The sequence below is a fragment of the Melozone crissalis genome, unplaced genomic scaffold (genome assembly GCF_028551555.1).
Source record: "Melozone crissalis strain CALT ecotype California unplaced genomic scaffold, PUWL_Pcris_2 ptg000045l_1, whole genome shotgun sequence".
NCBI classification, from domain to species: domain Eukaryota; kingdom Metazoa; phylum Chordata; class Aves; order Passeriformes; family Passerellidae; genus Melozone; species Melozone crissalis.
The window spans coordinates 31181408-31207477 of NW_026535823.1; the positions used below are offsets into that span (position 1 = coordinate 31181408).

Here is a 26070-nt window from a genome sequence, read left to right on the forward strand (position 1 = left end):
TTGAGAGGAGACATTTAGGAGAAAATATCTCTGTATCAGGTAATTTCAATTTCTGGAATGTTACATTTCTTTTGAGAACTAGAGCTATAACAAAATTGAGCTTCTTCAAGGCTTTGTAATGGTGACCTTCTGTGCGTCTGCTTCTGGAGCTCTGGGGGGCTCCTGCTTCTCTGGGGTGCTCACTTGAGCCAGGGCATGTGTGTGAGGCCAGTGGGGACGTCCTGCTGATGGCCACAGGGACAGGCAGGGTCTGGGACAGCTGGGGGGTTCACCTGGAGAAAAGGAGGCTCAGGGGGACCTTGTGGTTCTGCACAGCTCGTGACAGGAGGGGACAGGCTCTGCTCCCAGGGAACAGGGACAGGAGGAGGAAAAAGGGCTTCAGGTTGTGCCAGGGAAGGTTTAGATTGCCTCTCAAGGAAAAATTCTTGACGGAAAATGTCTAATCCTGGCACAGCTGCGCAGGGCAGTGGTGGAGTCCCCATCCCTGCAGGGATTTAACACCCGTGTGGATGTGGCACTTGGGGACCTGGCTTAAAGTGGTGGCCTTGGCACTGCTGAGGAACGGCAGGACTTGAAAACCTTAAAGCCCTTTCCTAAACCTAAACCGTTCCATGGCTCGGGTTGAACAGAGCACGGGGACACGGAGGCGCTCGGGGCTGGGCCGGGCCACGTTTGCCGCCCGCGGGCGGTGCCTTTAAGGGGCGGTCGCGGGGCGGCGGCGGGGCCGGGGCGGCCGCGGTTCCCCCGCGGCTCCCGGAACTCCGCCGGCGCCGGCCATGGTGCGGATCGTGACCGTGCAGACCAAGCCCTACGGCGACCAGAAGCCGGGCACCAGCGGGCTGCGCAAGCGGGTGACGGTGTTCCAGAGCAATGCCAACTACACCGAGAACTTCATCCAGAGCATTCTGGCCACCGTGCCGCCCGCCGAGCGCCAGGACGCCACGCTCGTGGTGGGAGGCGACGGCCGCTTCTACATGAGAGACGCCATCCAGCTCATCGTGCGCATCGCCGCCGCCAACGGGGTAAGCACCGAGCGGGAGGGAGCTCTCGGTGTACGGTCCCTCCGTACACCGGGGTAAGCACGGAGCGGGAGGGAGCTCTCGGTGTACGGTCCCTCCGTACACCGGGGTAAGCACGGAGCGGGAGGGAGCTCTCGGTGTACGGTCCCTCCGTACACCGGGATAAGCACCGAGCGGGAGGGAGCTCTCGGTGTACGGTCCCTCCGTACACCGGGGTAAGCACGGAGCGGGAGGGAGCTCTCGGTGTACGGTCCCTCCGTACACCGGGGTAAGCACGGAGCGGGAGGGAGCTCTCGGTGTACGGTCCCTCCGTACACCGGGGTAAGCACCGAGCGGGAGGGAGCTCTCGGTGTAGGATCCCTCCGTACACCGGGGTAAGCACGGAGCGGGAGGGAGCTCTCGGTGTACGGTCCCTCCGTACACCGGGGTAAGCACCGAGCGGGAGGGAACTCTCGGTGTACGGTCCCTCCGTACACCGGGGTAAGCACCGAGCGGGAGGGAACTCTCGGTGTACGGTCCCTCCGTACACCGGGGTAAGCACGGAGCGGGAGGGAGCTCTCGGTGTACGGTCCCTCCGTACACCGGGGTAAGCACGGAGCGGGAGGGAGCTCTCGGTGTACGGTCCCTTCGTACACCGGGGTGAGCACCGGGTGCGCTCCCCGCCCGCAGCCGGCGGAAATCGCTGGCGCTCGGCGTGTCCGCGGCGTGGAAGTAACGCAGTGAGTGACAGATGGGTGGGCTGGCGGGGACATCTCGCTGTCCGGGCAGGAAAACCCCCCCGGCAGCCTCTGTCTGCCTGCGGGAGAGAATGGACATTGGCCAGGGCGGAGGTGTGGAGGCAAACGCTCTAATTCCTTCTTCTTCTGTGGTTTGGGTTTCCAGCTAAAACACAGACCGGCTGTGAGGTGTTGGGAGGGAGCAGCGTTCCCTTCCACTGCACTGGAATGCGTCTGGCTGTTGGGGGATTCCTCCCTGGGTTCATCCAGCCCAAGGGAATCCCAGCAGGGAGTGTGATACTGATTGGGCGAGATGTGCTGAAATCAAGCCTGCAAAGGGAGGCTTTCCCCCACATTTACTCTTTCCCTAAGGAAAACTGTTGGTGTCCCTTCTCCTGGGGCACCAGCAGCAAACATTCTTCCTCATGGACCACAAAGGAGAGAGGGGCTGAGGGTGCTGGTGCTTAGGGCAGAACCTCAGAGTTACCTAGTTCAAATTCCCATGTACCCCAACACCTCTAAATATCTGACTTCTTAGGAAAAAAATAATAATTTGTGATTGCTGCCTTCTTAGGCTATAAAGAAGCAAATAACTAATTTGGATTCTTTTTAAGCCATGTAGAAATTTGTCTTTTGTGACGTGTGGCAGCTGCTCAGCTCTGATTCCATAGCCCAGCATCCCTTGATGCTGTGTGCACCTCTGGAAGTGATGGATAGAGCAGCCTTCCCTGGTGGAAAAGCAGCAGGCTCTGCTTTATTTATTTGTTCTGGGAGGAGGTTGGAGTTGGAATATGCAGCATTCCTGCCCGAGTGCACACACAGACAGGATCCCTGCGGATCACTGTGAATAGGCAGAGTGGGGAACTCGTTCCCTGGGATGAGGTGTGAGTGTGTGCAGTTTTTGGATGTCCACCGGGGCCTGGTGGGCTGTGGCAGCATTCCAGGCACTGCCCTCTCCATCATTTACACTTCAGCTCCATCCCAGCAGCAGAGGCCGGGGCTGGAGCCGTGCTGGGGGCTGATGAGGTGTTCTGGAGGGCCGGGAATGTCTCGGATCCTCCCCTGGACCGTGTGGTCACTCACGTAGGAGCAGAGCTGAGCTCGCTGCCAGAGCTGCAGCAGCGGGTCCCAAGGGCTGCCCTTGCCGGCAGGAATTTGCCTTGGAGCATTTCATCCATGTGCATTCTGAGTGCTGGCACAGAATTGGCTCTGAAGGCAGAAAATGTTGGGGAAAGGCAGGAAAAATGGGAGGTGGGGGAAGGAAACGTGTGGAAGAATATGCGGGCTGATAAATGAGCTGCAGGTAAAGCCTGGACAAGTGACCAGAGGTACACAGGGCAGAGCCACTGGAAACTTGATTACAGATATTTGCTACATTTTAGCATCTCTGGCCTAAATAAGGCAGTGCAGGAACTGCATTGCCAAACTCAAGAGTAGCAAAACTGTCTGGTCCCAAGAAATGAGGTGACTAAAACCAGAGGGTTTCTTTAGCAAATGCAAAGCACTGGTTTTAAATCAAAGCATTGGTTTTAAATAAATTTTGATGTATTTTGGAGTGCTTGGTTTGTGGGGTTTCTCTGTAATTGCAAATAGCAGTTCCCTGGTGGTTACCACAGTGTAGTTCAGTAAGTCTTTTAAAATCCTCTTTCTTCACAGTAAATATGAAGTGACTGGAAGTTCCCTGCCCTTCAAAGAGAAGGATGGACAACTTCATTCATAGTAAGAAAGTGCCCTGCAGAACAGGAACCAGCACATGGAAACTTCTTCCTGCAGCTGTGGCTTTGTGCAGGTGCTGGGGCTCAAACATCTCCTGGTTCCAGGAGCCAGGTCTGGGGGGGAAAACTCAGCAGCCTCATGCTGAGAAAAGCTGAGTAACACTAAGAAAACTGCTAGAAAAGTGCATTTCTGGTCCTGAGGATGAAGAGGTGGTTGATGAATGCTTTAAAATCATGTGGTGTTAAGATCTGGTTGAGTGGTGCTCTCCAGGCACAGGACAGACCTGAGGACCACAGCCAGTGATCTTTAGCTTTACAGCATAAAAGCAAAGGATGCTAAAATTAGCTAGAGTTTTGTCTCCACCTGGAATGGTTAATATGGAACTAAGTGTTTATTTTTGAGTTGCAACTACTCAGTTTGTAGTTATGAGATTAAAGGGTGTTTATCTTATTTTAAAGTTTGCATTTCTGTAAGTACACTGAAATTGTTTGCCATTCCCAGCTGGCATCCAGTGTAGCCTGCCAGCTTTGTTTTGGCCTGTGTGCCAGCTTTCCTTGGTATTATTCCCACATGGTGAGTCTGACTCTTTAATTCCACAAATCAGAACTTCACAGGTCCTGCTGGAGCATCACTGATCAGCAGAATTGTGGCTGTGCAATAATTTTATGTCAAAAAGGGCAGAAACTGTAAATCCAGGTGTGATGATAGAACCAGCACCAGGCTGATGCAGTGACATTGTCACCTGCTGCTCCCCAGATTTACGGTGCCTTTGGTTCCTTCCTAACTGAACAATTTTCCAAAGTTTCCTAACCAGCACTTTTTCCAACACTTTTTCAAAGCTGCCACTCTCAGGCACGTTGCTGGAAAGGTGTTTGGAGTGCCAGGCTGTGCCTTGCATGTTAAAGAGTGCCTGCTTTTGTTTTATAGCTGCAGGACAAACAGGGCTTTTATTAGAAATGCTGCTCTTTCTCCCCCAGGAAGTTTGGGTTCCTGCCTTGGCTGCTTGAACCTTTCTCTCCCCTCAGTTACCCAGAGAAACCAAGTGCTCAAACCTCTCTTTGGTAGCTCCCTTTTTCTTTGTGCTGTTCTGCCACAGCTCCCAGACCAGCCCCCACTGAGATCTTCCCTTTGAGTAAAACCTCATGGGATTCAAACCATCAAAATAAAATGCTCATAAAGAAAGTTCTTCCAAAAAGCAGCCAGGGTGAGATGTGGTGATGCTGGATCCTCCAGGCCACTAGAAAAAACCTCAATTTCTGACTTTATGTTTCTGTTTTTCTCAGAGGCAGAAGGGGAAATTGAGATGTGATATCTAAAGTGAGGAAATAAATACCACTTGTGGCTATTTCCTGGCTGCAGATGATGTGGATTTTAGAAGACAGCAGCTCTCACAGCCTCTTTTTACACCAGCCTAGACTCCTTTGGCCTGTGAAGTTAATTGGCTTATGTCAGTTTACAGTAGAAGGTGATTAAGTGGTCAGGTTGTCCAGTTTCAGCGGCCCTTTGGAATTTTAAACTCTGCACTCATGGAACTCCAGCTCAGAGCAAAGAGCTAAGGTGCTTTGCAGTTAATCTCAGCAAATCCAGCAGGCAGAGCTGCAATTCATCCTACCAGGGATTGAGCTGTAATCTCCTGGGACAATGTGCATGAGCAGACACCTGAGCTGGGGCTGGGCTGGCAGGGCAGAAATGCCTTCCCCTTGTCAGGGCAAAGGCTGGGACAGGGAGCTGGGCTGGAGAGCTGCTGTCCAGGGCTTATTCCAAATTTGAGCTCACCAGGATTGAGAAATGCATCCTGTCATGACCCTGAGCTGGCCAAAATATTGATTCATGCTTCAGATGAAATGTATTTTAGAAATAAACAGAGATAGCTTAGATATCAGTAAGAACAAAGAATTCTGGAGTAATAAAAATGTAACATGCACACTTATAGTACATATTTATAGTACAAGGTGCAGACTAACAATCAGCAGATGTGATGGGTAGAGGACAAACACAGTTGGCAAAATCATGCAGTTATCCAGAAAAACATCACTTCTTGGTTTTAAAAGAAGTTTGGATTAAGTGAAAATCAGGAAATAAGGCCTCACCAGGAGCACAGGTCCTGGACTGGGGCATCAGCCCTCAGAGAGGATCTGGTCTGGGTGTGGGAGATTGCATCAGGACTGGCTGAGGGCATTCTGTAGGGAAGCAATTGCTCCCTGTGAGGGTGCTGAGACCCTGGAACAGGATTTCCATGGAAGCTGTGGCTGCCCCTGCATCCCTGGAAGTGTCCAAGGCCAGGCTGGACAGAGCTTGGAGCCACCTGGGATAGTGGAAAATGTTTTTTGGGTTCAGGTGCAGATTTCCAAGAGCACCCAGGGCCAGGGGCTCTATCTCAGCAGGCTGGGGCCAGAAATCCTGGAGCACTGAGGGAATCCTGCTGGAATTCTCCCCTTTTCCCTGGTGCAGGGCAGGACAGCAGAGATAAAGTGCAGAATTGGGTGTGCTGTGAGGTGGTGTGACCATTGAACAGAAGGTTTCACAATCCTGGTGCCTGGTGAGTGCTTCCCTGGCAAGGAAAGCTCAGCCCCTGCCAGTGGGACAAACCTGGAGATGGGGATTCATTCCCAGCCCTTTTCTTTTCAGCTGTTGTAGGAACAGAACAGTCTCTTCTTTCTGGAGTGATTCATATGTGAGTGCACTTGTGCTCTTGAGATGGTGCCAAATATCCTTTTTTGCCCTCTGGAATCTCTACAACAACTTCCAAACTTGGATTTTAAATTAATTCCTAATAGAAACAAAGAGTTTTGCAGTGGGAGCAGCTCTCCTTGTATGACCAATAACACACTTGCAATATATTTATTTTTTGGGGGGCTCCTTTTGTCCTGGCATTACCAAATGTCACTCCCAGCAGTGGCTGCCTGCACCAGAGTCATCCTGGGCAGAAAGTGCCAGATTTTGGCAGCTGCTCAGGAGGGATTTCCAGGGCTCTTGGCACCCTCTTATGGCCAATGTGCAGGGACAGCGCGGGCACTGGAGCTTTCCTGAGGGCAGGAGCTAAGGGAACGGGATTCTGCCTTAAAGGGGAGTCACAGATGAAGCGTAAAGTGGTTTTACTCCATTTGCTGCTCGGGATTTCAGGCTGAGTGTCTTGACTGAGCACAGAAAAGGAGCAGAAGGAGATGCCTGTCACCAGCTGCTTGCTGTCAAAAATTCCTGCAAAGCTGGAAAAGGGAGCTTGTAGCTAAACACAGCCCCACAGAGGGGACATTGGCTTTATCTGCCCTCTGAATGGGGACAAAAACCTGGGAGAGGAAAGGAAAAGAGGAGGAGAGGGCACCCTGGACCTTGGAGAAGTCTGACCCAAGGGTGTAGCAGGTTTTGGGAACAGGGAATTACTGTTCAGTTTGACCTTTCCATGGTGGGTTCCACCCACAATTATTTTTCTTGCCTGAATGCCTATATAAAATATAAAATTGTAGCTTGGAGGAAGGCTGGGCTTGTGTCAGAGTGAGGAGCTGGCAGAGTCTGGCTCTAACCCTAGCCCTGGTCCCAGGCTTGAGGAAGACTCCAGGTGAAGAAGGCTCCATCTCCCAAAAAGGATGGCACAGCTCCCTCAGGGAGAGGGGATGGGTAGGGACCGTGGAATTCAGGCAAACCAGGAGCTGTGGCTCTGCAATGCTTGATGAATTTAAGCCCTCTCAGAACAGTCTTGTTTGTCTTTCTATCATTAAATTCAACAGTTAATTAATAGTTTTAACTCTGTTCCTGTGTGTGTGAAGTGCAGGACAATAAAAGGAGAGCTGGGTTAGGAAATATCCCTGTCTGTGCCAGGCTGGCTGTGGAGAGAGGGAGATTCCCTCAGCAGCCTCCACCTGCCATGGGGAATAAGAGATGCAGGGAACAGGAGCACAAGGAAAAGCTCTTAGGGCAAACACTGGGGCTGTTTGCTGTAGCAGGGAGGACACTCAGAGCCTGATGCCAGAGGATTTTTTAGTGAGGAGCTGCCAGGAAGAGGATTATGATCTTTTGTTTGCTGTGCCAGCAGATTGTAGGGAAGCACTTCCAGCTGCAAGGCTAATTAAGCACTGGCAGGGCTTACCTGGAGAAAAACATTGCAAGAACAAGTCAGGTCAGCTTCCAGGAGGAGACCTGGGTGTCCTTGGTCCAGCTGTGGGGAGGGAGCAGATGGCCTGAGGGGTTTGCAATGAGCACTCACCCCAGCCAAGCCTCCCAGATCACAGAGCAAAGGACATTTCTCCAGTCCCTGCCCAGGGCAAAGGTGCTCAGCACCCACCTTGGGTGACATTTGGCACCTCTGAGTCCTCTGGCAGCTGTGTGATCCCCAACCCCTGAGCAGTCCTGGTTAGGCAGTGACTGATGATTGAGTTTGTCCCAAAGAGATGTTACAGGAAAGCCCTGGGAGCCAGGGAGCACCCCAGGAGTGTGGCTCTCCTTGTCTCTGTGCCTTTTATGCGTGATTTAAAATTTTTATTTTAAATTTTTATTTAATGTTTTAGCTATATTAGTTTATATAATAATACAATATTCATATTATATTATAATAATATATAATATACTTATTATATATTACTTATTATATTATTTTAATATTTCATTTACTAGAATGTGCTTCACTTTATGAACATAAACATTTGTATGAATGACCCTCCTGCCCTTAATTAGTTTGATTCCTCTATCTGCTCCACGTGCACTGAATTTCACACAATTCCCACCCTCCCTGGGCTTTTCCCTGCCAGTAAATCCAAGCACATCCCGTGTGCAGTCACAGGAGCTGCTGGGTGTCCTGTGCCCTCCTCCTGTCACTTAATGCCACGGCATTTCCCAGGGCAGCCAGAAGGTAAAGAGCTTGCTTAGGCCTTTTCCTGCCAGGTGCAATTTTGGGAGCTGGATTTTGGGTTCTGCGCCACTAGAGGGAAACCTGGCCCTTTGCACGGGAATAAAGAGCTGCAGGATGCTGGAATGGTGTGGGTGGATGGAACACAAAGCAGTTCTGCTGTGTATCCCAGGCAGCCTCGCTGCTGGGGTAAAAGGTGTGTTGGGTCACACAAATTCTCCAACTCCATTTCAATGTGCTGATGGATAAACCAGGATTGGGGACATGGTCAGGGTGGCCTTGGCAGGGTTAGGATTATCTGGATTATCTCAGAGGGCTTTTCCAAACCTTATGGTTCTGTGACCTTCTTTGGAAGAAAATATATCAATTATTTGCAGCAATGGCAGAATCAGCACCACAGGAGAGAGTCCCTGAGCACCTTCAGACCTGCCACAATTCAGCTGTGTGTGCACATCTCCTTTTTGCTGCCTTTAATGGTGGGACAAACAGAGTCATTGCCAAGTGTCTGTTCTTTAATTGCCCCAGTGATATCTATAAATTGTTTCCAGCAGCTCAGGCAGAGGACTCTGTGTTGTTAAAGAGGCTTGGAGGAAAGGCTGATTTTAGAACCATGGAATGGTTTGGGTGGGAAAGGGACCCAAAGCCCATCCTATTCTCCCTGCTCTGGGCAGGGACACCTCCCACTATCCCAGGGTGCTCCAAGCCCTGGCCTTGGGTATTTCCAGGGATGGGGATTCCACCACCTTCCTTCCTTCATTTCCCTTCCCCTAGGCTTGGGAAGATGAGGTTTCACAGCAGTTTCTGGGGATCTGAGTCTCTTCTGTTTGTGTTTAGGCTGTCCCACAATGAGCAGCGTTGTGGGATGCAGTTTTCCCAAACATTTGATAGTTTTTGTGGTTTGAATGTGGATGAGACTCGCTGGGGGTGCTCAGCTGAGCCTTTGCAGCCCAAGGCTGCCCAGCTGTTCCTGCTGGGAATTCTCCCTGTGCTCCGGGGAGCCGTGGGAAGTCAGGTTGTCAGGGCAGGAGTCGCATGAGCGAACGGGAGGTAACAGATCTGTTCCCTTCCATTTTAAGAGTGACCTTTAACTCACCAGACTTTGCAAAATAGCTCCAGCAGGATCCTGCTGCAAGTTTGCCTCCAGAGCCCCAGCGTGCAGCCCTGCCCTGCGGAACTGGGCAAACGCATCCCAGCGGGGCTGGGCTGCTCCCACCTCCCTGCCCCAGGCAGATCCGCACGGATTGACCCTGCTGGGCTCCGTGGCATGGCCGGGAGCAGCGCCTGTGGCCACCAGGAGGTGACAGAACAGCAATCCTTTCCAGTGAGGGACAGCAGCGTGGAATTGTGCCTCCTCCTGACATTGATCCCCCGCCGCAAGTGCGAGGACGCGGCTTGGGTTACAGAAGGTGCAGGCAGCTATTTTGGGGGGCTCAACGGCTCCCCCGAACTCCTGCCTCATAGGTGGGCCATTGCTGTGTCAAGCTTGGGGGTTAATTTTGCCATATTTGGCTTTTTAAATGCACCTGTGTGACAAAGGGCCATGGAAGACGCTCCCCTGCCTGTGGTGACGGTGCCGACCTCTCCCTACGGCGACCAGAAACCGGGAACCAGCGGCCTGAGGAGGAAGACCTTCTTCTTTGAATCCAAGCTGAACTATTTGCAGAATTTTATCCAGAGTATCTTTTTTTCCATAGACCTAAGGGATCGCCAAGGAGCCTCTCTGGTGGTTGGAGGCGATGGGAGGTACCTCAATAAGTCTGCAGTGGAACTGATTGTCCAAATGGCTGCTGCCAACGGGGTTGGTAAATGTTAAACGGCTGAATTCCTGTGGGGTGTGGCTGAGAAATGCAGAAATCCAGCAGAAATTAGGCACTGGGAGATTGAATTTCCCCAAAATGGCTGATCAGCTGGGGAGTACAGAAATTACTGGTTTTTTCACTCTAAGTGTTGCAGTTAGGCAGAGAATACATGTGGAGAAAGGAAAATAAATTCTGCTGGGGTTTGTGTGTCCTTGTTTTGTGCTTTGACATGCCCCAAGCTGTTGGCACCTGTGGGTTTTTCAGTCTTTGCACAAGAATATAAACCCCTGATAATGTTCAGAAATGAACTAACAGGGAGAGCCACCAGAGTGGCAAAGGAGAAGAAACAACCATGTTCTGCCTTTCTCACCAGGTGTAAGTTGTGGCTGTGGGATAAATGCTTAGGGAGCCTTTGAAAGTTGATATGAGAGTCAGCAAGTGAGTGACAGCCTTTATAGGGAGCTCACTTGTGCTGGAATTCTGTGTTTTGGAAGCAGAGCAAGAGGCTTGTGTGTTTGTGGTAGATCATAATTCATGCAATGGGCTTTTGTCTTGTTTCCTTCTGCTTTTTAAGAAGAAAAGGCTCTGCAGAGCAAACTTTGTGCAAAGGGACCTGGATTTTAGGAGTTTGTTTGACAAAAAACCTGACAAGGACAGTGTAATCAATAGTGAATGGGAAAAATAGGATGAGAGAATTTTATTCATTTATTTTTAAAATCTTGTGGGGAAAAAATCTTCAGGCATTGCAGATTAATGTCTTCCTTTGAAATCAGTGTATGGGCAGAGCAGAAGAGCTGGAAATGTGCACAGAGGCAGGCTTGGAGTGCCTGACACCAGGACAGATCTGCAGGTGAGGGGAGATCAGGCTCATCTCCACCAGCTCAGACTTTGCTCTCCAGCACTGGGCCCAGGTCTGCCTAAATGGGATTGAGGGGGTGGTTTGGGTGTTTTCCATGGATTTTTCTCCTCAGTCTGGCTCATGCTGTCAGTGCTGTGCTCAGGGTGTGGAATTGGTGCCTTGGGCTGCATCTTCTGCACAGAAAGGGCTGCAAGGGTGGGCTGGGGACACCCTGGGGCTTCCATGGCCTGGAAAAGCTGTTCCCAGTGTGCAGGAGGTCCCTGTGTGCATCCTCATGGGGCTCTCAGTAAAACCAGGGTGGAATTATTGCCTGGGTGGTTTGGAAGTGCTGTAACCCAAACTTGCTGCACAAAGTTGGTCTAATTGAGAAATCCACAAAAGGTGTTTGTCCATCATTGCAGCCTGAGGTTTTCCTCATAAGAAATTCCCCAGACTCAAAAAGGATGAAGCGTGAATCGTTCAGCAAATTGTTACACTGAGCAACCTACCACAAAGGATTCAGCATTGGATGGGTGGGGAATGGCTGCTGAAAACCTCTGGAAGCCACGGAGAACCCAAATCTCAGAGCAGCTCACATGAAGACAAGTGTTTCTGTTTCTTCCCTTCTTTCCTTGCTGTGGGGAAAAGCTTCAGCTCAGGTGTGCAGGGAGGGCAAGGACAGGGCATTTGATGTGTTCATCCAGCTCTCCTGCAGCTGCTGCCTGCTTTGGCAGGGAAAATCCCTTATTTCCCCTTCCTCTGCAGCGTTCCTGGGGCACTGATGCACAGGGTGCTGCAGAACGTCACCCTCACAGGGAAACTGGGGAGCAGGAGGGGAGGATTTGGAGAGGAGCTTCTGGAGGTCCTGTGAGTTCTCAGGGAAACTGAAGGAGCAAGGTTTGGAGGCTGGAATAAAGCACAGGACTTGTCTGAGAATGAGGGAAAAGCAAACCCAGCTTCAAATGAAACAGGAGGTGCAGTAAATGAGTGATCAGCGTGTGGGCACAGCCAGGGCTCCAGTGTGAGCTGCTGTGGGCGCAGCCCTCACTTTGGGTTTGTAAAGTGCTTTTTCCCATTTCTGCTGTTATTTTCTGGAGGTACAGCTCTGCCAGCAGCCTGGGCTGTGACAGCTGGACCATGCAATAACTGATGGGCAGCGAGGCTGGGGCTTAGCACCTGGCAGTGCCAGGGGTCAGGAATCACAGCCATCCCTGCCCTTGGCTCAGCACCCACCACAGCCTGGGAATGCTGCTCTTGATTGCTGCTCCAGCTTGGGATTGAATGAAATCCCTCCTCTTTCCCCAGCCTGTTCTGGGTCTGACCCTCTCAGTTGGTGCACAGGGGTCTGGTGAGGGTTTAAATCCTCTCACCTCATCTGGGGCTGTGGGAAGGAGTGTGTTCTTCCAGGGAATTCTGCACCTCCTGGTTTATTGCCTGGACTCTGAAGGGGCTGTATTGCTCAGCACACTGCTCTGGATCCAATCTCAGAGATATCCCTGGATTTATGGGAAGGAGGAGGAATCTGCAGCTGCTCCCAGGATGTTCAAGTTTTGTGTTCTTTTGGCTTCTCTCTTTTTGTGTCTTTTTGGCCCCTTTTTGTGTTTTGAAGGCAGATTTTGAGACCACAGCCAGAGGGAATGCTGTTTTTGTGGTGTTTAATGCCAGCCCTTCAGTGCATCCACGTGCAGCATTCATGGAGGAAAATGCTCCAACAGAGCGGGGTCAGATACACCATGGGGAGCTTTGGCAGGAGCAGGGCTGTGCTTTACCTGTTGGCAGAGCTTAGGGTTTGGGCTGAGTGGGAAATAGTGAAGGTGAGAAGACTTTCAGAAAGCTGTGAAAGCAGGCCTCAGAAACAGACAGAGCAGAGAACTTAGAGCTAGCTGAAAGTAGATAAGTTACAATAGTACAGCAAGCAAGGACATGAAATGATATTTTGAGTTTTAGGCTTGGTTAAGATAGACCTTAAGACTGCAGAAAAATATGCCTAGCAAGACAGTAGAAGGTTTTAAGCCTAATAATGGACTATTGTGGATTGTTAATAGAAAACATAAAAACAAACATTATGTGAAGCAGGTATATGTGTGCTTTTAGTGATTGGCTGGAACAATTATCTGTAAGCTTTAACAATATGCTGTTGACTAGAAAGTTTTCAAAATGCTCTGAACCAAAGAAATCTTTGGCTGCTGCTGGCAGGATATGAGCTGTTGCCGTCTTCCCATTGTCTCAACCATGCAATGAGACTGATGCTCATAAAGCTCAAGGAACGTGTCCCAGCAGTCCCATCCTGTTTGTGCAAACCTCCCACACTGTCAGTGCAACGGGCCAGGACTGGCCAATAAATTACACAAACTCCATGCATTTACAGAAGGCTGATTAATTTTCTGTATTATAAAACCCACTGCTTCTTTATACCCTATTTTGCTGCAGGTGAACTTGATTGATCCTTTAGTTAAAAGACCATCACCATTGGTTAATTAATTGGTAAACAGATCTCTGTAACACATTCCACATGGACTTGATTGGTCCTTTAATGAAAAGACCATCACCATTGGTTAATTAATTGGTAAACAGATCTCCATAACACATTCCATATGGACTTGATTGGTCCTTTAATGAAAACACCACCATTGGTTAATTAATTGGTAAACAAATCTCCATAACACATTCCATATGGACTTGATTGGTCCTTTAATGAAAACACCACCATTGGTTAATTAATTGGTAAACAAATCTCCATAACACATTCCACATGGACTTGCTTGGTCCTTTAATGAAAACACCACCATTGGTTAATTAATTGGTAAACAAATCTCCAGAACACATTCCACATGGACTTGCTTGGTCCTTTAATTAAAACACCATCACCACTGGTTAATTAATTGGTAACCAGATCTCCAGAACACAGTTCACAGTACCAGGTGCAGCAGGTTAATATAAGAGCTGTTTCTCATTCTTTGCCCTGCTGCTCTGGCAGCCTTTCCCAGAAGGATGCCTGGGGCAGTGCCCGTGTCTCCCTGTGCCAGAGAGCTGCAGCCACAGCAGCAGCGTGGGCTGGGCTGTCCCTGAGCTGTGTGTGCTCTCCTCCGCGCAGATCGGGCGCCTGGTGATCGGCCAGCACGGGATCCTGTCCACGCCGGCCGTGTCCTGCCTCATCCGCAAGATCAAGGCCATCGGGGGCATCATCCTCACGGCCAGCCACAACCCCGGCGGGCCCAGCGGCGACTTCGGCATCAAGTTCAACATCGCCAACGGAGGTCAGGCCTCTCCCTGCTGCCTCCTGCTCACTGCTGCTGTCATTGCTCATTTCTTGTGTCCCTCTGGGTGGTTAAACCCTTTTCTGGCTCAGATGTGGGGTAACTGAGAGCTGTTAAAAACTTTTATTCTATTTTCAGTCTCAGGTGAAGGGTGAGACAATACAGATGTTATAATTCACACCATCACAATCAGAAGCAAACTATTCCCTAAATACAATACATATTAAGTATCTCTTGGCCTATCAGCTTCAGTCGCACCATGCTGTAAATGCCTTAAAGCCAATCATCTAAAATGACTCTTCGTGGATGCTACCACAATGCATCTTTCATAGTTCAATTTCTCCAAAGTACCTAGTCTTATTTGCAAGGCCACCCTCTGAAATTTGTTTCTAGTTTAATTTCTCGCTCAGCAATTCTAAGTCATTTGCCATCTCCATGGCATTTCTAAGTCAGCATTTCTTATCTCAAGGTTTGCACAGAGATGCACACTATGTGAGCCTTCTGCCAGGCTTTGAGAATTCCCTATAAATCCATTTCCCACACCACCCATGAACCCACATTTCTGTTCACATCCCAGGAATCAGTGCCCTGAGCAGTGCTTTCCCTAATGGAGCCAGTGATGCTCTGCTCCCCTCATTCCCTGGTGTTCTTCTCCATTCCCAGCCCAGGTCCTTGCTGTACTCCTCAAGTTCACTCCTCTTGCAGTTGGATTCTTTAACATCTTCCCCTTGCCCGTTTCATTTTGCAGGTCCTGCTCCTGAAGCCATCACGGATAAAATTTTCCAAATCAGCAAGAAAATCGAGGAATATGCAATCTGCCCAGATCTCCAGGTGGACTTGGGCACCATTGGGAAGCAGCAGTTTGACTTGGAGAACAAATTTAAGCCATTTACAGGTAAACAAATGTTCTTCCTCTTGGCAAGCGTGAGGAACTGGGGTGTTTCTGTGGCCATTCTGACCTCTCCTTCTCACCTGTTGCATAATCATGTGAGGACATTGCTCCTGGCATTCCTTTATTTATTGATTTTGATTGATATAATCAAAACAGAAGTAGCAAAACCTTCATCCATCAAACTTCCCTAAAATCAAAGGCTGTTTTTTCTGCAAGGCAAACATGTACTTGAAAACAGAAAAGTGCAGTTACAGTGCATTTTCCTAATTAAAAATTGCAGAGTTTAATATTTCAACTGATTTTTTTCCATGGTTTCATATATAAAAGTTGTCACCATGAGTGGGAAAGCTGTTACATTTCACATATGACTCTTCTGAGTCAGCAGTAAAATATGAAAATAAATTAGAAAAAGACTTCTTAAAAATACGGCAAGTATTTTTTTACCATCTCCTGGTGCTTGTAATTAACAAAGTTTAAAGATGATAAAAGTTGGTATTTCTCTCAGTCTCCATTTCTTTATAGTGGGATTTTTATGCTGTATTTTGTTTTTATGTTGGCTGCAAAGGTGCAACTTTTTGAACTATGAAGTTCACACTTCCCATTGACTTTGGTGGAAATTCAAGATCTGATTTCATACATATATTTTTAAATTTAAGTGAAGTGGGATTGATGCATCTTGAAGGAAGTCCAGGAAGCCTTAAGTGGGAACAGAGTTTGATTTTGTAGGTCCACTTGTGACCTGATTAGCAGTGAGAGCCTGTAATTAAATTGCTAATTTAGCCCCATTATTGCTGTCCCTATTCTGAGATGTTCAAGGGCTTTGTGCTGAGCCTGGGCCCTCAGCACAGCAGCAGAGCTTGGCTGTCACAATTCCAGGCTGTGAGGGTTGATCCCTGTCTGCTTCTCTTTCGCAGTGGAAATTGTGGACTCTGTGGAAGCCTATGCCAGCATGCTGAGGAACATCTTTGACTTCAGTGCCTTGAAGGAGCTGCTCTCAGGGAAGAACCAGCTCAAGATTCGCATCGATGCCATGCACGGGGGTAAAAGGGCTGGGCTTGGGGCACTGTGGGGTCAGGGGTCCTTGGGGATTTGTCACCTACCCCAGACAGGAATTTATATGGCAAGTTTGGGGTTTGGTTTGTAGCCCACTGGATTTTTCTTTTTGGGAGCAAACTTTTTATGTCTTGTGTTTTTTTTTCTTTTGTTAAGCGTTGTGTTTTGGGGATGGGATGAGCTGATCTTTAAAGTCCCTTCCAACCCAAAGCATTCTAGGATTCTGTGAAATGTTTTATGCAATTCTGAAATGGTTTGGGCTGGGAGGGGACCTTAAATCCCATCCAGTTCCACCCCTGCCATTGCAGGGACACCTTCCACTGTCCCAGGCTGCCCCAAGCTCTGTCCAGCCTGGCCTGGGACACCTGCAGGGATGGGATGGATTTTGATGTGAGCTCCTAAACCACAAAGCACCCAAAGTGACCCAAACTGAGCAGCCTGAGGTGGGTGGTGCAGAGCTGCCTGGGGGCTGAGCCAGCTCTTTCCCCTCTGTTTTGCTGAGACAGTTGTGGGCCCTTACGTGAAGAAGATCCTGTGTGAGGAGCTGGGAGCCCCAGCAAATTCAGCTGTGAACTGCACCCCCCTGGAGGACTTTGGGGGCCACCACCCTGACCCCAACCTGACCTATGCTGCTGACCTGGTGCAGACCATGAAGACGGGAGAGTACGACTTTGGAGCTGCCTTTGATGGAGATGGGGTAAAGGAGTGCTCAGAGTTCCCCTTCCTTCCCTCTAACCACCTCTGGGAACTGAGGAGCACCTTTCCTCTGCCTCTCTCTAATCATGAGTGAAGTGAACCACCACAGAAATAGCTGGATACTGTATCAATAATCCCAATTGTTGTATTTTAATAAATTTAAACCTGTGAAAAATCAGCAGGAAGGAGAAACACTGTGGAAGTGCTGCTGTGTAACTTCTTCAAAGCTCTGTGGTTATTTCAGAAAATCTCTGGGAACTGCTGGGTTGATGGGCTGGGCAGAGGGAGCTGGGTTGATGGGCTGGGCAGGGGGCTGAGCTGTGCCTGTGCTGTCTCCCCCAGGACAGGAACATGATTTTGGGCAAGCACGGCTTCTTCGTCAACCCCTCTGACTCGGTGGCCGTCATCGCCGCCAACATCTTCAGCATCCCCTACTTCCAGCAGACCGGGGTGCGCGGCCTGGCCCGCAGCATGCCCACCAGCGGGGCCCTGGACAGGTAACAGCAACCCCCTCTGTGGGCAGGGACAGGGCAGGAGAGCCCTGCCAGGGCATGGTGTGCCCCTTTCCTGGGGTTTCACCCCAACCTGTCCCATGCAGGAGCATGGCAGTGCCAGGGCAGCAGTGAGGTTTGATGGGTTAAACCCTGCCTGGGGATGTGGCAGAGCTGGGCTGAGCTCTTGGCCCTTTCTTTTCCCTACAGATAATCCCAAACAAATTGCCTTCCCTACCCTTCTTTCCCTTAAATTTGATAGTGATGCTTTCTTGGTGAAATGCTTTGAGATCTGCAACCTAAAATCGCTTCGAAGAGCTGTGTGTTTGTGTCTGTTCTGTAAATGCACATCCCACCCATCTCCCAGATATCACACTGGGATTGTTCTAAATACAGGGATTGTTCCAGAGCTGTGGCAGCCCCTGCCTTCAGTGGCACCCAGCAGAGCTGCTGATCCCATTTCCCCTGGGAGCACTGAGACTCCAGGGATGTGACTTGGCCTTCTTACCTTGGCAGGGTGGCCCAGGCCACAAAGATTGCTTTGTATGAGACTCCAACGGGCTGGAAGTTCTTTGGAAACTTGATGGATGCCAACAAACTGTCTCTGTGTGGAGAGGAAAGCTTTGGGACTGGTAAGTCAGCATTCCCAATATCACCTCTGTGTGGAGAGGAAAGCTTTGGGACTGGTAAGTCAGCATTCCCAGTATCACCCATGATGGTGGTGTTCCTCCTCTTAGTTGTTTATTCTTTAGAGCTTGGGATTTATCTTTCATCTGCAGTTGTAAATACCTGTGAAATATGAAAATATTTTAAAAAGTCTTGGAGGAATTGGTGTGGAGATGAACACAATGCTAAAGGATTTGTGAGGTAGGAGCTCCTTCTCCTCCAGGAAGGCACATGGAGGTGGAGGTTTGGGGGCCTCTTTAGCAGCCCAGTCACTGAGTCTGTGGGGATTAAATGCAATGCTAAATGTATTTTTCAACTCCTGGTGGCCAGGAAAACCTTCTCAATGTTTTCATTTCTGGGAAGAAATACAGTTTGGGGCATGGAGTTTTATTAGGGAAGGTTTCAAGTCACTATTAAATCTCTGAGCTTAATAGGGCCCTCATTTTCCTGTTCTGAAAACAAGGTATGATTTATAAAGTTTAAATTAACACTTGCCTTTGAACAGTCAGAGTGAGTTATTGTGTCACTGAGAAACAAAGTGAACATCACAAGGAATTTACTGGGGGTGTGCAGGGGAGTGGATGGGAGCAGGATTTGCTCCAGCTCAGACCAGGGTGCTCAGGACAGTCAGGATATTCCCAGGAGGTCTCTGCATTTCCTGAGCCCTCCCTGGCATCTCCCCTGTGGAAATGGGACCTTCCCTGAATGAGCATCTGATTCCTGCACAAAGGCTGAGTGAGTTTTGTCTGAACTCTCCCTGAGATGATGTTTTTCCTATTCTCTCAGCATCTCTGGTGGGATATGCAAGGCACAAGGTCCTGAGGGAATTTCCCACTCAAAGCTTATGTGTTTTCATACTACCACCCCAGAAAAACCTTTTAGCTTGTGTGTGGATGCCTTAAACCCCCAAATTCCTGGAGTGAAGTGCTTTGTGGAGCTGGGATGCACAGCTTGACAGGAGAGGATTAGCCCAGCCCTCCTGGGGCTGAGGGAATGGAATCACAGCTCTGTGGGGCTGAGCAGTCTCCAGGGACAATATTTTTACAGTCAGGTATTACTCTGATATGTGGGGCTGGGATTTGGCTGTGGGTTGGAAGAAAAGGTGAATTTCAGAGAACCTGGTATCTCTGTAAGGAAATCTTGAAGTAAATAATGAGTAAAGAAAGATTCTGGAGCTTTGCCCTGAGTGATTTCAGCATGTGCTGAGTTTATATTCTGGACCTTGGCTAATGAGAGGGCACTGGTGCTTCAGGAGGTAAATAAAACCAAATTCCTGGAGCTGCTGATGGGAGATGACCTCAAATGAGCAGCTCCCCAAAACTGTTTCCACCTTTGTAAGAGCAACAAGCTCAGTTTGTCTCCATCCCTAAGGGTCTGCCTCCCAAATCAGTGATTCCAGTCTGAGAGAGAGGTTTGGGATTTTGGCCAGGCAGCAGCACATCCCGGTGGTGGGAGCTGAAGGAGCTTGGGGGATCAGATTGGGAAAGGGCCCAGGAGAGCTGGACTCCCCTAAAATGCAAAGGGGATTTCCCATGTGGCAAATGCAGTCAGGAAGGAAAAAGGAGTGAAAAGGGTGAGGAGGGTTGGTTGATAGGAAGTTAATGAGGAGTTGTTTGGAGCTGGGCTGAATGGGAGTGTTGAAAGGGAGAGAGGTGAAAGAGCAGCCCAAAGACCCAGTAAAAATTGAAACAAACTGTGGGGCAGTGGGACTGGAGTGCAGCAGCAATTAGAGTAATGCGACATGACAGAATTCCTGCTTGCTTCCCTGGGTATTTTATTCCAGCTATAAGTTGATACATCACATGGGACTGGTGTTTGTTTAGCATTCCTCTGCATCACCTCTGCCCAGCTCTCTCCACCCTGAGGGACCGTGGGGATAATTTATGGCCACATCCCCAACAGTGGGATTTGTGCACCACGTAACCCCTGCCCTGCCCCAGCCCTTTCCCAGAGCATTCCCACTCTGGCACTCCTTCAGAGGGTGCCATGGCAGCTCTGCAGTGCTCCTGCCATTTCTTTAATACCTGTTTGGAGGTTTTCCAGAGCAGGAAGGGGAAAACTTTGCATGTGTGGGGCACAGGGTGGAGCTGGCTTGCCAGAGGCACCGAGTGTGGGCTGGGTGTGCTCTGGGCCATCTGATCCCATTTCATCTGGGGGCTGTGTAAGGTTCAGCCCCTCTCAGGTTTCCCAAGGGATCAGTGCTGTGTGATCCCACTGTGCTCCCAGGGCAAGGCTGGGCTGCCTCTGGCTGCTTCCTGCTCTCCTTGCAGTGCCAGATTTGGGGGAATCCACAATGAGAGGCAACAGGCACAAACTGGGGCAGGAAATTCCACCTGAACACGAGGAGGAACTTCCTCACTGTGTGGGACAGATTGCCCAGAGAGGTGTGGAGTCTCCCTCACTGGACACATCAAAAATCTGGCTGCAATCCTGGGCTCAGGGATGGCCCTGCTTGAGCAGGGAGGTTGGACCAGGTGCCCCACAGGTCCCTTCCAACCTGATCCACTCTGTGAATCCTCCTTTAGCCAGGAGAGGGGCTGGAACAGTGAGAGCAGGCTGGAGGCTCTCCTGCTCTCTGCAGGTGGATGGAGCCTGTCCTTGCCCTGCTGCTGCCAGCCCCATGGCTGCTGCTCCTCACCCTGTTCTGGGGTGATTTTGGGGTTGTTGGGGTTTGGTTCCTCAGGAGGGCTGATGTTCCCTTGGTGCTGGGCCAGGAGATGATGCCAGGGTGCTCCTTGGCAGGCAGCACACAACAGCTGCTGAGGAGTTGATGTTCTCCTTGTTGATGCTCTCCCTCCCAAGCTGCTCCTTTGCATTTGCCTTTTGTTTTTTATTTGATGCCTTTTTTACAATATATTCCTCATTACTTCTTTGGGAACAGAGCTAAGGATGTGTGAGCAATAAGTGTGTGTGTGTTAAAAGATGCTGAGTGTTTTACTTGGGCTGGAGCAGATGAGATCCTGACCCAGTTAAATGACCCAGCAGGGCTGGAGCTCTGGAAATGCTGTGCAGGGGGATGGGGGCTGGAGATGAGGTGGGGCTGTGGTGTGAGGAGTGGGAATTGGGAGTTGTGTCTGTGCTGTGGCTCCCCCAGGCTCCGACCACATCCGAGAGAAGGACGGGCTGTGGGCAGTGCTGGCCTGGCTCTCCATCCTGGCCGCCCGCAAGCAGAGCGTGGAGGACATCATGAAGGACCACTGGCAGAAGTATGGCAGGAACTTCTTCACCAGGTGGGCAGAGTGCTCCTGACACCTCCCATTCCGTGTCCTGTGCAGAGCAGAGCCCTGGTGGCACAGCTGTGTCACCATCAGGCTGTTCCTGTGTCTCCACTCCCCAAACACTTGGCATTCACCATAACCCTTTGTGGTGTCCAGCTTTGGATTGTTACTCCAGGTGTAAACCTGCTACCAAAGTCTGGACATTTTATACTTGGAAAGCACCTTTTTTCCTTTCAATTGAGATTTTTCCTCCAAGAGTCATTTTTGCCATGGGATCAGTATTCTTGAGGCCCCACATCACAAGTTAATTTGTGTTATCTTCAGTGACAGCAGCATCTCACAGAACGGATGCCCAGCCCCATGGCTGTTATTTACCTGGCTGAGTTCCTGTCCAGTCCCCAAACACTCAAATTAAAGCTGCAGTAGACATGGGAGATGGCAAGGGATGGAATAAGAACCAGCCTGCACACAAGCAGAGGTGGGAACACTGTGAAAGCATTAGGCAGAAATCTTTCAGTGTGGAAGATCTACATGAAAATTCCGTCTCAAATTGCCAAGTGAAAGAACTTGCCTTTCCTTTGTTTTTTTTTTCTTTTCCCTCCCCAACTCGCCAAAAAGCCAGCACATATCTGAGGCATGGAAACCTGGAGGGAAATGCCAAAGTCTAGGGTGAAAAGGCAGCCTTTTAGCACTGAGGTATGTGTGCAGAGCAGGCTGAGTGCAGGGCTGGGCAGCTCAGGCAGCAAACAGCAGCACAAATCCTGCTGGCAGTGGGAATGTGGACTCTGGCATCCTGGAGTGGGCTCCAGCCACTCTCTGCTACCTCTCTGCCTGGGCAGGGACATCAAAGCTGGCACTGGATGATTTCCTGCTGCAGTCACAGCTGCAGTTTGCTGGGGGGATGCACTGAGGGTGTTCACAGTAACCACGAGGGAGCTGGTGGCGTGCTGGGGGCACAACTGCAGGAAATTCTTGGCAGGCAGTTGGATCTTGGCCCTGGCCCTTGGTCCGTGATACTCAGTGTGAGACAGCACTTGGTGCTTTCATCTCCTGGCACCAAATGCCTGTGATGTGCTGTGCTGCATCCCAAGGGTCTGTGTGGATGTGGTGTAGTGCTGCATGCAGATCTTCCTCTCTTTTCATAGAATCCCACACTGGGCTGGGTGGGGAGGCACCTTAAAGCCCATCCAGTGCCATAGCCAGGGATGCTTTCCACTATCCCACGTTGCTCCAAGCCCAGTCCAGGCCTTGGACACTGCCAGAGATCCAGGGACAGCTTCTCTGGGCAATGTGTTCTGGTGCTTTGATGTGCCTTTTCTGCCTTTTCTTGATGTGCCTTTTCTGGATGGGATCAGAGAACACCTACAGAGATCAGGATGGGCATCCCACACCATCCCAACTCATTGCATCCTCCCTCCCTAATCCCTGTGTGTGGTGCTGGCTGCAGGTACGACTATGAGGAGGTGGATGCAGATGCTGCCAACAAAATGATGAAGGATTTGGAGGCGGTGATGTTCGACCGCTCCTTTGTGGGGAAGCAGCTGTCGAGTGGGGACAAGGTGTACACGGTGGAGAAAGCTGACAACTTTGAGTACAATGACCCTGTGGATGGCAGCGTCTCCAGGAACCAGGTGGGCACAGCCTGGCCTGAACTGGGACTGTTTCCTCCATGTCCTCTTTCCATCTAGAGCAGTGCCTGGGAATGCTGTGTCTGGCAGGCAGGCCTGGCTCTTGTTTCAGGTTCTGCAGTGTGGGTTAGGATGGGCATTAATCCCTCTGGGAGTGGGGAGAGGGGAACACAGGAGCTTTCTGTGTGTCCCTGAAGGGGAGGGATGGTGCAGGTGTGACACAGCCATGCTGGGTGATGCTTGTGAAGGCTGACCTAGAACAGAGACTATGCAGAGTTAAAGAATAAAGTAGGGATTTATTAAAAGGATAAATGGATACACCGGCTACTCCGGGCCCACCGTCATCACATAGAGCCAGCCCGTGCTGCAGTGAGCACTGGGGAGCCCAGCCCCTTCCCCTGGCAAACTGTCACTAAAAGGGGAATATTGATTTTATCCCTGTATTTAAGAACACTGTTTTGCTGCTAAGGATAGCCAATAAACCCCAAGAGCCCAGCCAGGGCTATACTCAAGATGAACTGAAATGGTCCCAAAATGCACGAGGGGCACGGGGTCTGTCCCTGGGATCAGTTCTGCTCCATTTGCACCTTGCAGTTCATTGTCCCATTCCAGCTTTAGGTTATTAAGTCCCATCTTTGTTTTTCTCTCTTGATTCTGTTGTTGTTTGTGCTCTTGGGCTGAGATTTGGATCATTTGTCCTTGGTGCCCAGCTGAAGCAGGAATTGTTTTGTCTCCCTGCTCTTGCACAGAGCTCAGCAACACTGAATGTGAATCTCAGAACTGCACGCTAAAACAGCTCAGAATCTAAAACATATAAAAGCTAAACCTGAGGCTCCATGGGGATCATGGAACACTCCTTGGCCACCCATGGTCCCAGGGCTGAGAGCTTCCCTCCCTCTGTGTCCCGAGCAGGGTCTGAGGCTCATCTTCTCCGACGGCTCCCGCATCATCTTCCGGCTGAGCGGCACCGGCAGCGCGGGGGCCACCGTGCGCCTCTACATCGACAGCTACGAGAAGGATGCTCAGAAGATCAACCAAGACCCGCAGGTGGGTGCTGCACCTCGCTCCTGCCACTGCTGCCTGCCTGAGTCAGCCCTTTCTAAGCCCTGTTTTGCTTAAATCTGTTTGGAGGTAACAGGAATTTTGAGAGCCTGAGGTTTTTATCTTTCATGCCAGTATAAACAGGATTATTAAAAAAAAGCTCAGTGTGGAGTAAGTATTCCTGAGAATCCCTGCCAGCTGCCTCTGCCACAGCACAGTTTTCCTGTCTGTGTTACTCCTGTGCCTGTTTTAAAAAAATCAGTGGATCACAGGATGCAGCTGTACCTAAGGTGAGACTGCCCTGTTCTGCACTGAGTTCAGTAAATGTTTTGCAACATCATTTACAAATGCTGCTGAGCTCTTGTGGGCACTGCAGGAAAAGAATCCTCCTCTTGTATTTAGGTTTAGCCTGGATATCAGGGAAGGGTTTTTCACCCAGAAGATGGCTGGGCACTGCCCAGGCTCCCCAGGGAATGGGCACAGCCCCAGGGCTGCCAGAGCTCCAGGAGTGTTTGAACAACACTCCCAGGGACAGGGTGGGATTGTTGGGGTGTCTGTGACTCCATGGTCCTTGGAGATCCTTCCAACTCAGCATAGTCTCTGATTCTGTATTCCCCAGCGAACACTCTGTGGGCTGTTTGTGCCTAACTTACAGTGCCATAATTGACAAAAAGACTGAAAATCCCCCATGCCCAAAGCAGCCTCTGGTCAGGAGAGCTGAGCTTTGGGTGTCCCAGCCTGGCCTGGGTGCTAAGGGATGCAGTGTGAGAACGCTGCACAGTTCTGTGTGCAGCTCTGCAGTTCTGAGGCCTCTGTTTGCTCCCTGCAGGTGATGCTGGCACCCCTCATTTCCATTGCACTGAAACTTTCCCAGCTCCACGAGAGGACCGGCCGCTCGGGGCCCACCGTCATCACATAGAGCTGCAGTGAGCACTGGGGGAGGCAGCCCAGCCCCTCCCCAGCAGATTGGCACTAAAAGAGGAATGTTGATTTGATCCCTGTATTTAAGAACACTGTTTTGCTGCTAAGGATAGCCAATAAACCCCAGCCCTCAGCACCCCGTGTCCCCTTTGCTGCCTCTCTTTGTCCCCAGCACTGCTGGAGGTTGGGTGTGCTGCTCCTTACACAACTTTTGGGGCAGCACGTGGGCTCCTGGCTTTTCCTTAAACAAAAAGCTCTAGAAATAACAGACACCCCAAATTCTTCAGTAATTCACAGGCTTTTTTTACTGTCTTGGAAACTTTCCTGGGAAAGGAGCACAAATACTTTATCCCAGTTTGGATGAGCTTGTTTGTTGAATGGGGACAGTAAGAGCCTTGGAATAATCAGATTTGCAGGCATTAATGTGCAATATCTTACCCAAGGGCACAGAGAGGGTCACTTGGGAGACAGCTGGAGCTTGGTTTGATGTTAGCGCTGTGCAGCTGCACCTTCCTGCCCTTTTCCTGGCAGTACTCACATTAGTGGGATGGGTTTAGGTGCTGTCCCCTCTTGGTTTGCTTGCTTTTGTCACCCAAATCCTGCAGTCCCTGTGTCCCATCTCACCTTCTGCTCAGGAATGAAACTTAGGCTGGTCCCTGGGCAGGCCTGGGGGAGCAGCTCTATTACCCAGGAATGTGGAACATCCCACCCTCATCCCAACCTGCCAGCACCACTTCCAAGGGAGTCTGGATGTGCTGACAAAAGGCTTCTTATCTCACCTGTGCACAGGTGAGGGGTCTCTGACATTTCTCTGGGGGAGCTGCTCTGCTGTGGGGTGGATAAAAACCCTCAAAAACCAGATGCAAAGAGTTTAAAAGCCAAGGTAGGACCCAGGAAGGGCCTGAGGCTGGGAGAGCTGTGCTTTCCACACCATGCTGCCCAATCCTTGGCAGGATTGTCCCACAGGTTTCCCTGGCTGGCTGCAGAGCACTAAAGCAGGAAGCTGAGATTACTGGGGGAAAAACAATCTGGCTGCTCTAATTTGCCTTTCAAGCACTGTGTGAACAAGTGGCCCCAGAGTTTATGGTTGGCCTCTTGTTAAAGCAGGTCAGTCCCGGGTTCCTCCTAATGGAACCGGGAGTGTTTTCCAGTCAAGCTGTGCTAAAAGCTGCTCTCTGCCCATCCTGGTGCTAACAGCTGGCTGGTGACACACAGCTCTCCTCTCCTGGGGCTCCCAGCTTCTTTCAGCACCTTCAGAATGAGAGGCAAAGTTTCCTGT

The 26070-nt window shown here is 50.2% G+C and overlaps 1 protein-coding gene across 1 annotated transcript; it reads left to right on the top strand.

The window, feature by feature from the left end:
* Positions 1-750: 750 nt before the first annotated feature.
* Positions 751-25502, top strand: PGM1 (phosphoglucomutase 1). The gene is made up of 11 exons (XM_054285999.1): positions 751-1022; positions 14023-14185; positions 14934-15080; positions 15992-16117; positions 16637-16827; positions 17169-17323; positions 17834-17949; positions 21078-21213; positions 22649-22832; positions 23742-23876; positions 24700-25502. Exons 1-11 carry the CDS (start codon positions 777-779, stop codon positions 24787-24789), a joined length of 1689 nt encoding a protein of 562 aa, XP_054141974.1. The 5' UTR covers positions 751-776; the 3' UTR covers positions 24790-25502.
* Positions 25503-26070: the final 568 nt, after the last annotated feature.